Raw genomic sequence first — 14,175 nt, forward strand, 5'->3', positions numbered from 1 at the left:
AAAGTGCAAGTACATGAGAAGCTGCAACCTCAGTAGCTCTCATTTCCTTTACTGTTCACGTGAGGGGCTTCAGAACCAGCAGCTCCTTTCCCTATTCTCGGTCAGGCTTTAGGTGAGTTGTCAGGGGTTTGTGGAGTTGGTTGTAGGTTTTGGTAAGCAGTGCTTAGTTCAGTCCAAGTTTGACACCAGTACAGACTTCAGACTGGATGGCAAAGGGTAGCACTACATCAGAGCAGATCGCGGCAAGGATAGGAAAAAGCTATGTGCCACCATGCCAATCCACATGGCCTCCTAATTGTTCCTTTCTTTGTGGGCAAATAGCTGAAGGAAGAATTTGTGACACATTTCTCATTGGGGCAACAAAAGAAATTCTCAAGAGAGAGTGAGGGAAAAGACTAATTTCTAATGGGTAAAGAAGGGTAGTCTCTGTGGTGCATTGCTAAAAATAGAGGGTAAGAATGGAAACTGCCTGACAACATCTTGGTGGTCATTGCTGCTATTAAACTTAGTACCTTCCATCTGAGTTCTCAAACATTTTGGTTATTAATGAATTAAGCCCCCAATACTCCTATAACACAAGAAGTGTTATTTAATTTACAGATGAAGAAGCAAAGACAGAGACTAAGGCCAATGTTTTCAAATGCAGCCACTAACTTTGGGTTTGTCAGGTTTGGGAATGATATTTCAGCGGTGCTAAGCCCCTGGTACTGCCTCTGACTTCAGCTGGAGTTGTGGATGTGCAGCTCCTCTGAAATTCAGGCCATATTTAAGGTGTCTCAAGCTGGGCACTATGCTTTTGACATTTGGGTCTGATTTACTCAGTGTCATCCAAGGAAACTATGGCAGAGCTGGGAACAGAACCCAGATCCTAATCCCAGTCCCGTTGCTTTAACCAGAAAACCTAAAAAAAAAAAAAACTTTAAAGACAAGAGGTCGCTTTCCATGTAGGATGGTTCACTGGTAAAGCCTATTTATTTGAACTGGCTTCCTAATAAACTGCCAGCAACTACTTGTTCTCTTTCAGTCCAGATTATCCATGCACGTTTGGTGCCACCTGAGCAATATGAGTAATGAGGAGTGTATTGATAGCCTTAGAAATTACAAGTTTGTACAGGTCTGTATTTTATACAGTGATGCCATGTCACTGAAGGTGTCAGAAACAGGGAGATGATGACATGAACTGGAGTCATATTACACAGCATTGTCTTGAAAACACTGTTTATCTGACCATAGTTATAAAGCTAGAATTTGTCCTGTCCCTGCATAGCTGCTTTAAGGGAGGAAGTGTGCCAGTAGGAGCTTTCTCCCCTTCTTGTGTCTCTCTCTGCCTTCCCCCTCCCCCGCCCCCATGTAGGGACAGAGGACAAGTACATTCTTTGTGCTCAGGGGAGTGCAGGGACAGGTTAGGCACCTAATTCCCATTGAAATCCAGGGGAATTAGTCACCTAACTCACTTTGACACTTTTGAAAATCTATCAACATCTATCAGCATCTTTAGGCACCTAAATACCCTTGAAAATCTAGCCCTTGGAAGCCTAAGTCCCACTGGCTTTAAATAACAGGTAGGCTTCTAAGAACCAAAGGCTTTTTTGAAAATGGGACTCAGGCTCATAAGTCACTGAGGCACTTTTGAAAATGTTACTTCAGATCCTCTGCTGGTGACCCATATTCATTTCCTTCTCTTTTTGGCTCCTTCATTAGAGCTATAACTTTATTTCTGCAGATGACTCATGATTCCATATTCTTTGCTCTGATTTCTTTCTTCATTGCTTTATGTTTGAAAGGATTTCAGCAAAGAGGACAATGCTGTCTTCAAATCTAAGGCAATTTGGGAAGCTGTCTGTCAGTCGGGTGGCCTTCTTCTTCCTTTTATAATAAACAAACAAATGACTGATAATACTTTACACAGTTATAAAGGGCTTTCCTTCTGAAAATCTCAGAGAGCATTTCAAACATTAATGAATTAATACAACACCTTTGGGAAGAAGGTGTCCCCATTTTGGAAACAGAGATATTAAAGTGATTTTCCCAAGGTCATAAAGGAATTCTGATGACCTGGGAAACAGAACCTGGATTTCCTAACTCTGAGGCTTTTGGTATAACCACAAGATTGTCCTTCCTCTCATTTATAATTTCTGAAAACCTTCTCCAGGCAACAGTTAAAAGCATTTAGATGAAATAGAGTCTCTTATAAGTAAGCCCATGTTTCAGCTTGATCTTCTAATTTTCCATAATCGGTTCTTGTACAGTGTGTGTCTACTATCACCTCTTCTTCTAGTGCTTCCAATTTTCCATCCTTTTCTACCTTTGCAAAATCTACAATGTGCATTAGGCCATTAAAAATAACCCAAGTTATTAACATTTAGAAATTAGCTACAGGTCAAGCAGAGTATCTTTTACATATGTATATTGAATGGGATGGACCAAACGGCAGGTTGATATAATACTAAATATGGATTAACACCAGAGACAGTAAAGACTCTAAGGGAGCCATACCTTGTGAGTTAGTCAATTTTACACTTAAAATTAGAGAGAGAATAAAATGTACACAACTCTACATTATACTGAAACGTATTTTTATTAAGGGTTGATGATGACAATACATGTCATGAGAGTGGAACTCAATGGCTTTATAAATGTCACCTGAACTCCCAAGATAAACAGAGTGCTATAACACGCACACCAGATTATGGGGTATCATTTATTTTCCATTTCCATCTGTGTTTTGGGAAGAGCAGAAAGTGCAGGTCCCTTGAAATAGAGGTCCCTTGTGTATAGTAATTGACATTCATTTAAAGCAGAGTGAGACACCATCTTCTGTATTGCTACTGTGATTTGTATTACAGTAACACCAGAACTGAGATTGCGGTGCTGTAAAAACACAGAGTAAGAGAAAGTTCCTTCTGCAAAGAGCTTACATGCTAGAGTTAGGATAGGTAACAGGTAGGAGAAAGGAAGGATTTTGCTGATGGGGAACTGAGGCACAGAGAGACTAAGGGCCAGATTTGTAAAGGTATTTCGGTGCTGAAAGGTGTAGTTACGTTCCTAGTGGGATTTACGAAAGTGCTTAAGAAGGGGCAGAAATTTAGCAAGAACTGGAACAGATGCTGTAAACTAAACATGGAGACATCAAATGTGTACATGGTTAGAACCCTGTTCATAAAAATGAGAACAAAATAATGGGGAAGAATAATAGGGAAAGGGTATCATCTGAAGTACAATGGTGCCTCAAGCACTGTACAAAGATTTAATAAGAAATGGTCCTTGTCATCTTACAAACTAAACAGGCAAGACAGTCAAGTATTACTGTTCCTACTTTACAGACAGGAAGCTGGGTCACAGAGAGATGAGGTGGCTTGTCTAAGGTCACACAGGAAGTCTGTGTCATGTATGAATCCACATCTGAGTCCCAGTACAGTGCTTGAACTATAAAACTATCCCGAAAACTGTTTGAAGCTGAGGCTGTCCATGTCATAGAAATGATAGGTGGATTTGGGGTTACATTTTCAACAGGATAGAGTCATCTGGATGATAGGCTCAGCGAGTGTTGCCTGGAGTGAGGACGGGGAAACAAACTCCTGGCATATGCCAACCGACCCATCTGGTCATATTTGGCCCATGGCAGAGCTGCTTGGCATCCCCACAGTGACACATTCATACTGCAGTGGACAGAATGAGGCCATGATGAGCATGACATTTTGGAGTAAGGATCTGCAAAATTTAATCTTTAAAATTGCAGCAGTTGTTGAGTAATAGGTCCAGATGCAATACCAACTAGCAAATGTCTGCTTATTTCTGCATTCACCTAACATAAAGCCAGCTGAATGGATTATGGATCCTATCCATGCACCTTCCCATTTCAGCAAAGCTTAGAAAATGGAAACATGTCAAACCTGGATAGATAACATTTCTTGGTATTGGAAAGAATCCATAGCTGCAGATAGCAGGCACAGTTCTTAAATAAATCTCTCCTCATCACACACATGCCTGGTGAGCTGGAACTAGAACTAAAGACTTTTAGCTCCTCTGGCCTTCTTCAGGCCTCGCCACTTTACGTGAAGAAGAACTGCTTTAGTTCATAATAAAAGTCTCTTGTCTTTCTTTTGGGCTAGATGCTAGAGGGCAGCATCACTCACACACACACACACAATACATTTCAATACTAACTATTGCCTTTACCAGAGCAGGTGGAAATATTACAGACCACCCTACATATCAATTGTGAACAACAATACAAAATCGTTCTACAAATCTAGGCAAAATCCTTTCAGATCTCTTGCAGGGTTCTTATGTAGCTTCTCCCTTCCTCCTCAGTTATATGCTGGGGGTGAAATCCTGGCCCCACTAAAGTTAATGAGAGTTTTGCCATTAACTTCACGGTGGCCATGATTTCACCCTTTGTGTCTACTGTATCAGGGTTGCAAGAGTACTAAATGTGCTCAGTTAGATGCTGTTCTTTGTCCTATTGAAGTCACTGGGACCTGTGCCAGTGACTTGAATGAGGACTAGATATAGAGCCTTAGAGCTAAACCCAGCCCTCAGATGCGAATCCATGGCTTCCACTGAAGTCATCTCTCCCACTGAAGTCAATGGAAGCTGCATGCATACAACTGAGCGCATATTTCGTTCCTAGGTCTATAAGACAGTATCACAATATGCAGCCCCCTAATACCAGGCATGCTTTGAAATGTTTATTATTAAATCCTTGTAATTTTTGGTCAGATCTTGTTAAGAACATAATACTGTCTTAGAAAACAACCTGAAAGGGTATTACAACAGGATTGGGATTACTCGTTGCAATACACTTAACTGGGGGGAGATTTCAAATTCAATTTACAGTAATGTCAAAGTACAATTAATATATAGGTAATGATAAGGGAAACATGCAGACGTACACATTGATAGCACTACTTCAACAAATAAACTTTTGGTGCTAGTAATTAGGTACACAAGATTATTATATGTTTAATTGACTAAAGTGACAATTTGGAATTACATCTAGTAACATTTAATTGGATTTGGAGTCTCCAGAGGATAGGAAATGGAGAGCAGTGTGGAGAAGCAGCAATAAAAGCAAACTGATTTTCTAAAGTAGGTGAAAACGAAGCATTAATATCTGCTTTACAATAGTTTTTAATATCCCCCCAGTCTAATAAGAGTAATGCAATGGTTGTAACAAACAGTCTGGATACTAAAGCGTATTCAATTAGATACAAAGATTGCTGATTGGTTTGGGGTTTTTTTATAGCATAATTTAATCAAAGGTGAACTATGTTTGACTTTGCTATAGACTGAGATATTCTCAGACTCACAGTACATCCCAGTGCTGTTCTGGAAGAAATGTAGACTGTATTTAATGTATTTTAGTCCATAAATGCTTTAAAGCATAATAAGCAGCAGCCAGAATAAAATATTTTTGAGCAGCCATTAAATATCTGAGCACAATATAAATAGAAAAACCATAAAAGGAAAAAATGTAAGGTTGTTTTCTCGCATATAGTTTAGCTACCTAATAAAAATGCTTGCTGTATTCCCAAAATATGTTTTACTGTTGAGCAATGACTGATAGTTCTGTATAACTGTGTGCCCTTTTTATATAAACTTCATTTTATATTATCTGCTTTAAAAACTTGGTACTTTTATCTCAGCCCTCTCCCCAATATTCACGTCTTTATTCTGCTCTTGTCATTAGGAGTGCCATGACTGCTGACTACATGTACTGGCTGTCAGGAGGCAGTGAGCAGCATATAAGCAAGCTCATCAAACTGTATTGGCAGGTAAAAATTGATGGTCTAACTAGAAAGGAGGAGCCCATCTCACTATTAGAACCAAAATGAAGGATTAGTGCTTAAAAGACTGCCGACAAAGATAGCTCTGGGGCATATCAGTCAGCAGGACACTGTATAGTGCTAACATATTTATAATTAAGCAGATTTTCTGGGACTAATTTTAAGGGCAAAATTCAAGGTTGTTGTTGACCCTTGGCTCACACTTCAATTTTATGGAGTGCTATAAAATTTAATTCCAGATACTGACCCTTTTTTTAAAAAGTTTGGCTGAGACTGTTTTTCTGATAACTTTTCCTACTCTTTGAAATGGAAGGAAAAATGACCTAACCAGTGGTCTCAGGGAAACAGAGTACAATAAGAAAGACAACTAGTAAGACCCCAATTCTGCAAAGATTAATCACTGCATGTAGTCCTATCAGCTTTGACGACCCTCATCGCTCGAGCAATTATTACTGTCTTGAGTAATGTTTTGTAGGATCAGGGCCCTGATCTAACAAAGCACTCAAGCACACGTTTAACTTTAAGCACATGTGTAGCCCCACGGACTGTAATGGGAGTACTGGTGTTCTTGGAAGTAATCAAGTAAGCATTTGCTGGATTGGGGCCTAGAGGCTTAGTGCTAGCTCACTGGTACTGGTTACATCTCTAACCTCTGTCTTAAACACACCCACAAACCCACATGTATACACACACACACGTGTGCTCCTGAAACTCTACTCACTCCAGTAACTGCTTGAGAGTGTCTCCTCCTTCCTGTCTCTTTATTTTTAGGATTGGATTAAGGGGCTAATAGAAGGATCTCCTTATTTTTCAGAAACAACAAGAAGTCCAGTGGCACCTTAAAGACTAACAGATTTATTTGGGCATAAGCTTTTGTGGGCTAGAACCCACTTCATCGGATGCATGGTGGCCTAGAACCCACTTCATCGGATGCATGGAGTACTTATGACCAAATGGAGTAAGCTTATGCCCAAATAAATCTGTTATTCTTTAAGGTGCCACGGGACTCCTTGTTGTTTTTGTGGATACAGACTAACACGGATACCCCCTGATACTTATTTTTCAGTTGCTTCTTCCCATCCACTCTCTGGGCATTAGTTCCCTACTTCTCCCCTTCCTGTTTGTGCCTTCCCTCCTGATTGCCCAAGCTGGCCCTAAGCACAACCATAACATGGTGCAAAGACTGTGTGGCAGCTGGGGTTCTAGCTTTTGGGGGACCCATCTCCCAATTTGCAGATGGGGCCCATTCCATTCTTCTGGCAGTGAGACCCAACAAGAAGTTCATCCCCTACCATCGGAGGGTAATTCATGGGTTGTCCCTCCACTCTCCAGCACTTAGGGCCAAAGGCAAAGGTGAGCCCTCTATCAGTTATAAAAATAATTCTTTCCACTCCCTGATAGATATTTGCCCCAGCTGTACCTCCCTATCTGCATGTCCCATTGTCCAAACAAGTGCTTTGTGGCCTGACTCCCAGGATGAGATGAAAGATGTTTTATGTCAAGCTACTTTGTCACTGGTTAAATGGTTAATAAAAATCCATGCAATCTACAATGGTTTCATACATTATGCATAAACTTTACCTTATGATAAAATATCAGGATCTGATTCTGATCCCACTTACACTGGTGTACACCGTATCACAGTTACTCTTTGTTGTATGAAGACCAAAAGAAAAAACACTTCTAATTTACCCCAGTGGAATGAAGATCAGAATCAGGCCCTTTATGTTCCAGCATCACTCCTGGAGGTCTGCAGGGTGAATCTTCCCTTTCCTAGGGTGACCAGATAGCAACTGTGAAAAATCGAGAAAGGGGGTGGAGGGTAATAGGCGCCTATATAAGAAAAAGTCCCAAAAAATTGGACTGTCCCTTTAAAAACAGGACATCTGGTCACCCTACCCTTTCCTAAATTGTTAGCTGCATCCTCTGACTTCTTATTTATACACACGAATACATCTCACCCTAGGAGCCATCGTCTTTCAGAACTGTTGTGAGTGCAAAGCATGTCTAGTTTACTGAGCTAGAATTTGCTGTGCCTGTGAACTTTCAAATGTGAATTGACCAAAGGACCTGTGTATTAACCTCTACCTCAGCCCAGGTTCCAGCTCCACTCCCATTCTGTGGGCTTGATTCATGGGCTGGACACTGGGAAGGGTATTTTCCCCCTACATGCTTACTGCATGTGCATCAGGAGATCCAGTAAAGTCCCAACTCCCCAAGACCTCATTGGTGGGAACATGCAGTCTTTGCCATCTCTGTTCCTATTTCTTTTCTGCCTGTCCTTGGAGCTGGAATTGCTCATCTCCTTTGATTGCAGAAGCTGTGACGTGTCAACAAAGATCTTCCCATTTGTTTGATCTCTCCAGGTGCTTGATTTTCACTCTGAGGCAGACATTGCTTCACTGGACAAAGTCACTGGCTTTCAATTTAGTGTCTTTAGCGTGGGATAAGGACTCAATAACATCTAGGAGTGTTCACATACAGGCAGCTAGGGCCCAATATTGTGCCCACTGAAATCAGTAGAAGTATTGGGGCCTAAGAAAGCACTGTATGTTGAAGATGCATGAACAACAACCTTACCTTTTTGAGTTGCTGAATTCTGTGCATTCAGCATTAAGGGTCACTTCAGTGTTAATAGTGCCCATAGCAATGATTACCCAGTATTTTGTGGGGCATGACACCATTGAGACCTATCACCAGAGGGTGACCGGGTAGCATTAACAAGTACTGATCTTTATGTTAATGTTCTCTCTTTATCTCTGATTAAACTGAAAATAACTTGTCACGACTGCCTTTGTAACCAAAGCAACAGCTATTGATGCACGCTCCTTTTCTTGTTAACCATTCTCCTCCTCCGGAATTCTGCAAGGCAGTCTCACGATTTTGAGGGAAAGTAGAGAAGAGGACATACCCAGGATGGATATCTTGGTGGAGATCATTAAGGCTCTTTACTTTGGTAAAGATTGATTTTTATTCCGGGGGGAAAACTATCACACTTTACTTTTGATCCAATGGCCTGACACAAGGTTTTCAGGATTTTACTGGCTATCTTCGTATCTTCACTTAGTGATTTTGCTTTGGAATAAGACTCATCTTCTGCCTCTTCCATGGCTTTGAATGTGTCACCCTTCTTGAATCTTTCCACTGGCTAGCTTCCTCTTACTGCATAAAACTGACGCTCTTTATCCATATAGACAAAGCTCTTTATTATCATCTTGCCTCCATCAATATCTCACCCTTTTTTCCTTCCTCTGTTCCTTATGATCACATTGATCCTTTCATCTTATTTCTCCCTTCATCCTTCTCTCTAGTTTTTGGTTGCCCCTATCCCTGGCAACATCTGCCAAAAATCCTCTTCCTCCTTCAAATCCCTCCTTAAAACATACCTGTTTAAGCAGCCCTTTCTCATCATAGTAACCCCTAGACCTTTTTTCTTCTCCACTGATGGCCTATGTCTTCTCTTGTGTTTGTTTGCCTTTAGATATATATATATATAAACCCAGTAATTCCTGTATCAATCCCAATCATTTGTGGTTGAACTAAAGAATATCTTTTAGAAAGACATCCCATCCTGATTTAGACATTTCAGTGATGGAGAATTCACCTCGTCCTTTGGAAAGATAATCTATTGGTTAATTACTCTGTGTTAAAAATGCACACCTTATTTCCACCTTGACTTTGGCTACTTTTAACTTTCAGCCATTGGATATTAATATGCCGTCGTCTCTACTAGAGAAAAGAGCCCTTTACTGACAGATATCTTCTCCCTAGTTACGAACTTATAAATTGTGATCAAGGCCCCTCTTAAGCTTCTCTTCATAAACTAAATAGATTGAGCTCCTTAAATCTCTCACTCTAAGGCAGGTCTTTCATTCACTATACTTCTGTGAAATGATGTGTAATATGACATACAATAATAGTTCTGAATAATAATCTTTTCTGTCTACTCCATTATGAGATGGAAGTATAATTAGAGCTCAGTGGGGAATGGTTTTCCCATCCCAAATAAGGATGAAAAATCAAAATCTCAAGTTCTCTCAAACTGAAACTCTGAAGAAAACAAATTGAATTGGGTCAGTCAACATATTTCATTTACCTAATTTCTGTTTCATTTTTATTTCAACCTTTTTCTACATTTTTACTAATTGAAAAGTCATTTCAAACTGACAAAATGAATTTTTTGTTTCAAAAATCTTGAAATGGGATGTTTTGACAATTTCAACACTTTTTTCCGAAAAAAATTTGAAATTGGAACTTGATCAATACTGAAACTTTCCCGTGACCAATTTTGGTTTTAACAAATTGGGTTTTTTGGATGAAAACACATTTTGTCAAAACAATTCCTATGTATAATGCTGCATAGCACTGAGCTAATAATTCACTGAATAATAATATCCATTTCAAATTAAGCCTTTTGTTCTGGTCATAGAATATCTTTTCAAAAGTTTTACCCCACGGGGGGATAACAAATATGTAAAATTAGCAATGTCTGGCTTAGTTGCGATTGGTCATATAAGTCACAAGGTATTTTTTTCTGTTCCTGGATTATTGGGCAAGTGTAACCCCCTGGTGAGTATGTGTTACAGGTCCCTCTCTGTGCTGATCCATGAGGATCTGTCTGTTACAACACCAGCTAGAGAACCTTCAGGATCTGTGGCTGTTTGTGCCTGTGCCTTTTGGACATGGCTTTCTACAAACATTTATATCAGTTCAAGTGTATTGCTCAAACATTTACAGAAAAGAAGGGGGACACTAGTGGTAGAAGCAAATTCTTTAAATATTTAAATGGAATTTGTTTTGCTCTGTTTATGCAATGTTCATTGAGACTTCAGCCCTTCCCATGTCAAAAATCTATGGTGCATAAACGCAAAATAATTCATTTACAGTGTGATGAAGCAACTAGACCCCAATCCTACATGGTCTGAGTACTTCTTGAGTACTGATCAGTACCTTCAATTCCCATAGAGGTCAACTTCAGGATCATGACCCAAGAGAGCAAGGTTAATAGCCAGAAAACTCAGACTATAACCAAAATACCATCAGCAATCTTCATTTGGTTATGGGGGCTACCAGCAGCATTATATACTGGTTCTATAGATGTGTCCCGTAATCAGCACTTCATGGCATGTCAGGTTTTCAGCTTGGCAACAGGGAAAATGTTTTGTAATCCTTCTAATGGAATGTTTCACGTGAATTGACAGTTTAGTTGCTTTGGATAGCTGGGGTATCATCTTAGTGAGAAAATGTATTTCTCGTCAATTCTTGAGGGCACCATATATTTTGTGGCTAAGCTTGTTGTCATATTTCACTTCAGAAGTGCCCTGTCTGGCAATCCATGTTCATAGAAAGTCCATTGGCTTCAGCTGGTATTTTGTAAGTGTAAGTACTTCAGGATAGGGCCCATATTTTTGAAATAATGTAGTTAGAGGCAAATATCCAAGTTACATATACCCTAGTAGAACATATTTTTGCCCTAAGAAGTATTTTTTAACTTTTCTCACTGTGGGAAAGGGTAACGTGTTTCTTTTCATCTTCTCTCATCGCTCTTGCCAATAAAATCTGTAGGCCTATCCAAATTGTATATATGAGACATGGATATTTTAAAGGATTAATCCCTTTGTGCTTTTAATTTTCCAGTTGAAGTTTGGAGTGAAATCATCTTGCATTTCCAGGCCCGCCCACTACTGCAGGTCCCAGCCCAGAGGCTCTAGGGATAGCGGTAAACCGCTTGAACTAGTGGTTCCTTCCCCTGGGCTACTTCCCTCTCCTGCCCTTCAGCTTGTGGGGCTTCCTGCCCTCCCTCTGCACAAACCAGGTGTCCCTTTATCTAGGGTCTTGGCCTTCTTAGCCCACCGCAGCACTTCTCCAAACTCTCCTCTGCTTCCCTCCAAACTGCTCTCTGCTCCAACACCAATCCACTCTACTTCAACTCCTCCAAACTGCTCTCTTCTTCAACATCAATCCACTCTGCTTCAACTAGCTCAGTGGTTTGAGCATTGGCCTGCTAAACCCAGGGTTGTGAGTTCAATTCTTGAGGGGGCCATTTAGGGATCTGGGGCCAAAATTGGGGATTGGCCCTGCTTTGAGCAGGGGGTTGGACTAGATGACCTTCTGAGGTCCCTTCCAACTCTGATATTCTATGATTCTATGAACTCCTCCAAACTGCTCTCTGCTCCAACACCAATCCACTGGGCTTCAACTCCTTCCCTTGTCTGACTGAAGCAGGGGGTGGTTATCAGGTGACTGGCTTCAGGTGCTCTAATTGGCTTCAGGTGCTTTAATTAATCTATAGCAAACTTTCTCCCCTCTACAGGGAATAAGGCTTCCTTCTAACACTCTCCTGCTGCCCTCTAGCCAGGCTGTATCACAACACAAAAGAAGGATAGTCTTCTTCTTAAGACACTGGACTGTAACTTAGGAGATCTGGCTGCAATTCCTGACTCTGCATTGACTTCCTGTATCATCTTGAGCAAGTCACTTAAGATCTGATCTAAAGCCAATTAAAGTTATTTCTTCTTTGTCATACTTATTTGGATTACAAGCTTTTTAGGGCAGGAACTGTCCTATTAGTAGGTGCTTCCATCATAACAGTATTTGAGCACCTCCCAACCGTTAATATATTTTTCTTCCCAATACACGTATGAGGTAAGGAATTTCTAATATTCCCATTTTGCAGATGGGGAAACTGAGTCAGAGAGAGACCAAGTGCCTTGTGCAAGATCACACAGGATAGTTATGGCAAAGCAGGAATTGAAATTAGGTCTCCCTCAGCCTAGGCTACTGCACTAACCACTTGACTGTCCTTCCTCACTGAGGAAGTGTTTGTACAACCCCATTGCCATCAGAATCCTAATCACAGTTGGAGTTTCTGTAATATTTTGTCCCTTTGCTTATGAGATTGCACCAATCACTTGTTCTTGAATTTTTCACTGCTCCATAAAACAGCAGCGAGTTAATATCATATCTGATACTATTTTAAAGGCTTTTTGTTGCTGTAGTTGTTATTAGTATCTTCATCGAGGCAGCCTTATGCATGTATCTAGCCAGGTTATTTTTAAATTATTTTTTCCACACAGTCGTTTCCCTTTATTAATTTTCCTCCCTTCCACATGATTTCTACTTAGTAATATTTTTTTAATATCAGATAATTAATGGCAGGGTCATTGCTGGTTGAATCATACCGATTTTTTCATACATTGAGAAGTTAACACTTTGAATGTCGCTCTTATTAAAACAAATGGTTTAATTATCTCTAATTTCAGAAGGGATGGATTTATTTAATCAATATTTCAGTTTAAAGTAATAGACAATACATATCTTGGTCATAGTCAGTAGCTATTGAAATCCCAATATAAAGCACAATACAAAACCCAATAAAAGTTTTAACCATTAATGAAGACCCATAAATCATGTTGTCAAAATGAGGTGTAAAAAGAGAGCAATCTGATTGGCTAACAAAAGGTCCATACCATTTTGAAAAATGCAGGAGGGAACAAAAATAATATGAAAATGCCAGGAGTGGAATTCTGAACTCATACACTGCTTAGGGGACGGGTTTACTAGACCGCAGAGGGTAGAGAGCTTGAAGATTCATGGGGGAATCTAGACCCATCCAGGAGGATGCCAAGGAAACATTAGGGAAAACCCAGCCTCACCTCCCTCCTAGGCTGCAGATCTTCTTCAGGAGTTATGCATCCATTATCCGTTTCCCCCCATCACTGCATACCACCTCCTCTCTGAAAGGAGATGAAGGAATGCCTGTGCAACTCCTAGAAGTATTAACTGCCACATGAGTTTCCACTTGGACATCTACTCTTATTCTAGGAGGATACCACACAGAGCTTTAGATGAAGTCTCTTAGAAGGGAGTAAACAGTCAGCAGTTTTCAAAAACATGCCTTAATTCTACATATAGTCAAGTTGCCCTGCCACTAGATCAGCAGCCCTTCACTTACATAAAATGTGGTTTGCCATTGCACTGGCCCAGTCATGTTAGTTGATGCATCTCTGAAACCCAATAACGTCATCCTGTTTGTAGGCAGACCATGTCTGTCTCAGTCTGTTGCTGACTGATTAAGCTTCTCATGTTTGGGACTGGTTCCCAAAGGGCATGGAACTGTGTGCTGGGAAGGAGGACTGACGTCTCCTTCAGTTAGCTTTAGCTTTTTGCATTGCTTTCGTGTCAGCTTCTATTTTTCCTGCTAAGGCCACCGAAAAGTTCCAGAAATAAGCGTTCCATGTCCCCTTCAAGGGGTATTTCTACTCAGTGTCGCTTCTCATTCCCCTGTGTTTTGAGACTGGAGGACAAGTGCTACAAATAATACTAGGGTCCAGATTTTCCTGGATGCAATAGCTGACAGATTTCTTCACTAAATACTCTCCAAATG

General features: G+C 40.4%; 1 protein-coding gene across 1 annotated transcript in view; it reads left to right on the top strand.

Moving 5' to 3' along the window:
* The window catches only part of SPATA16 (spermatogenesis associated 16), a 110,306-nt gene that overhangs the window by 46,961 nt on the left and 49,170 nt on the right, over positions 1-14,175 (top strand). Inside the window, exon 4 of the mRNA XM_074963560.1 lies at positions 5,693-5,777. Coding sequence (XP_074819661.1) covers positions 5,693-5,777 — 85 coding nt within the window. The remainder of the gene's footprint in view (positions 1-5,692; positions 5,778-14,175) is intronic.

Source organism: Natator depressus, chromosome 9 (genome assembly GCF_965152275.1).
Source record: "Natator depressus isolate rNatDep1 chromosome 9, rNatDep2.hap1, whole genome shotgun sequence".
Taxonomy (NCBI): Eukaryota; Metazoa; Chordata; order Testudines; family Cheloniidae; genus Natator; species Natator depressus.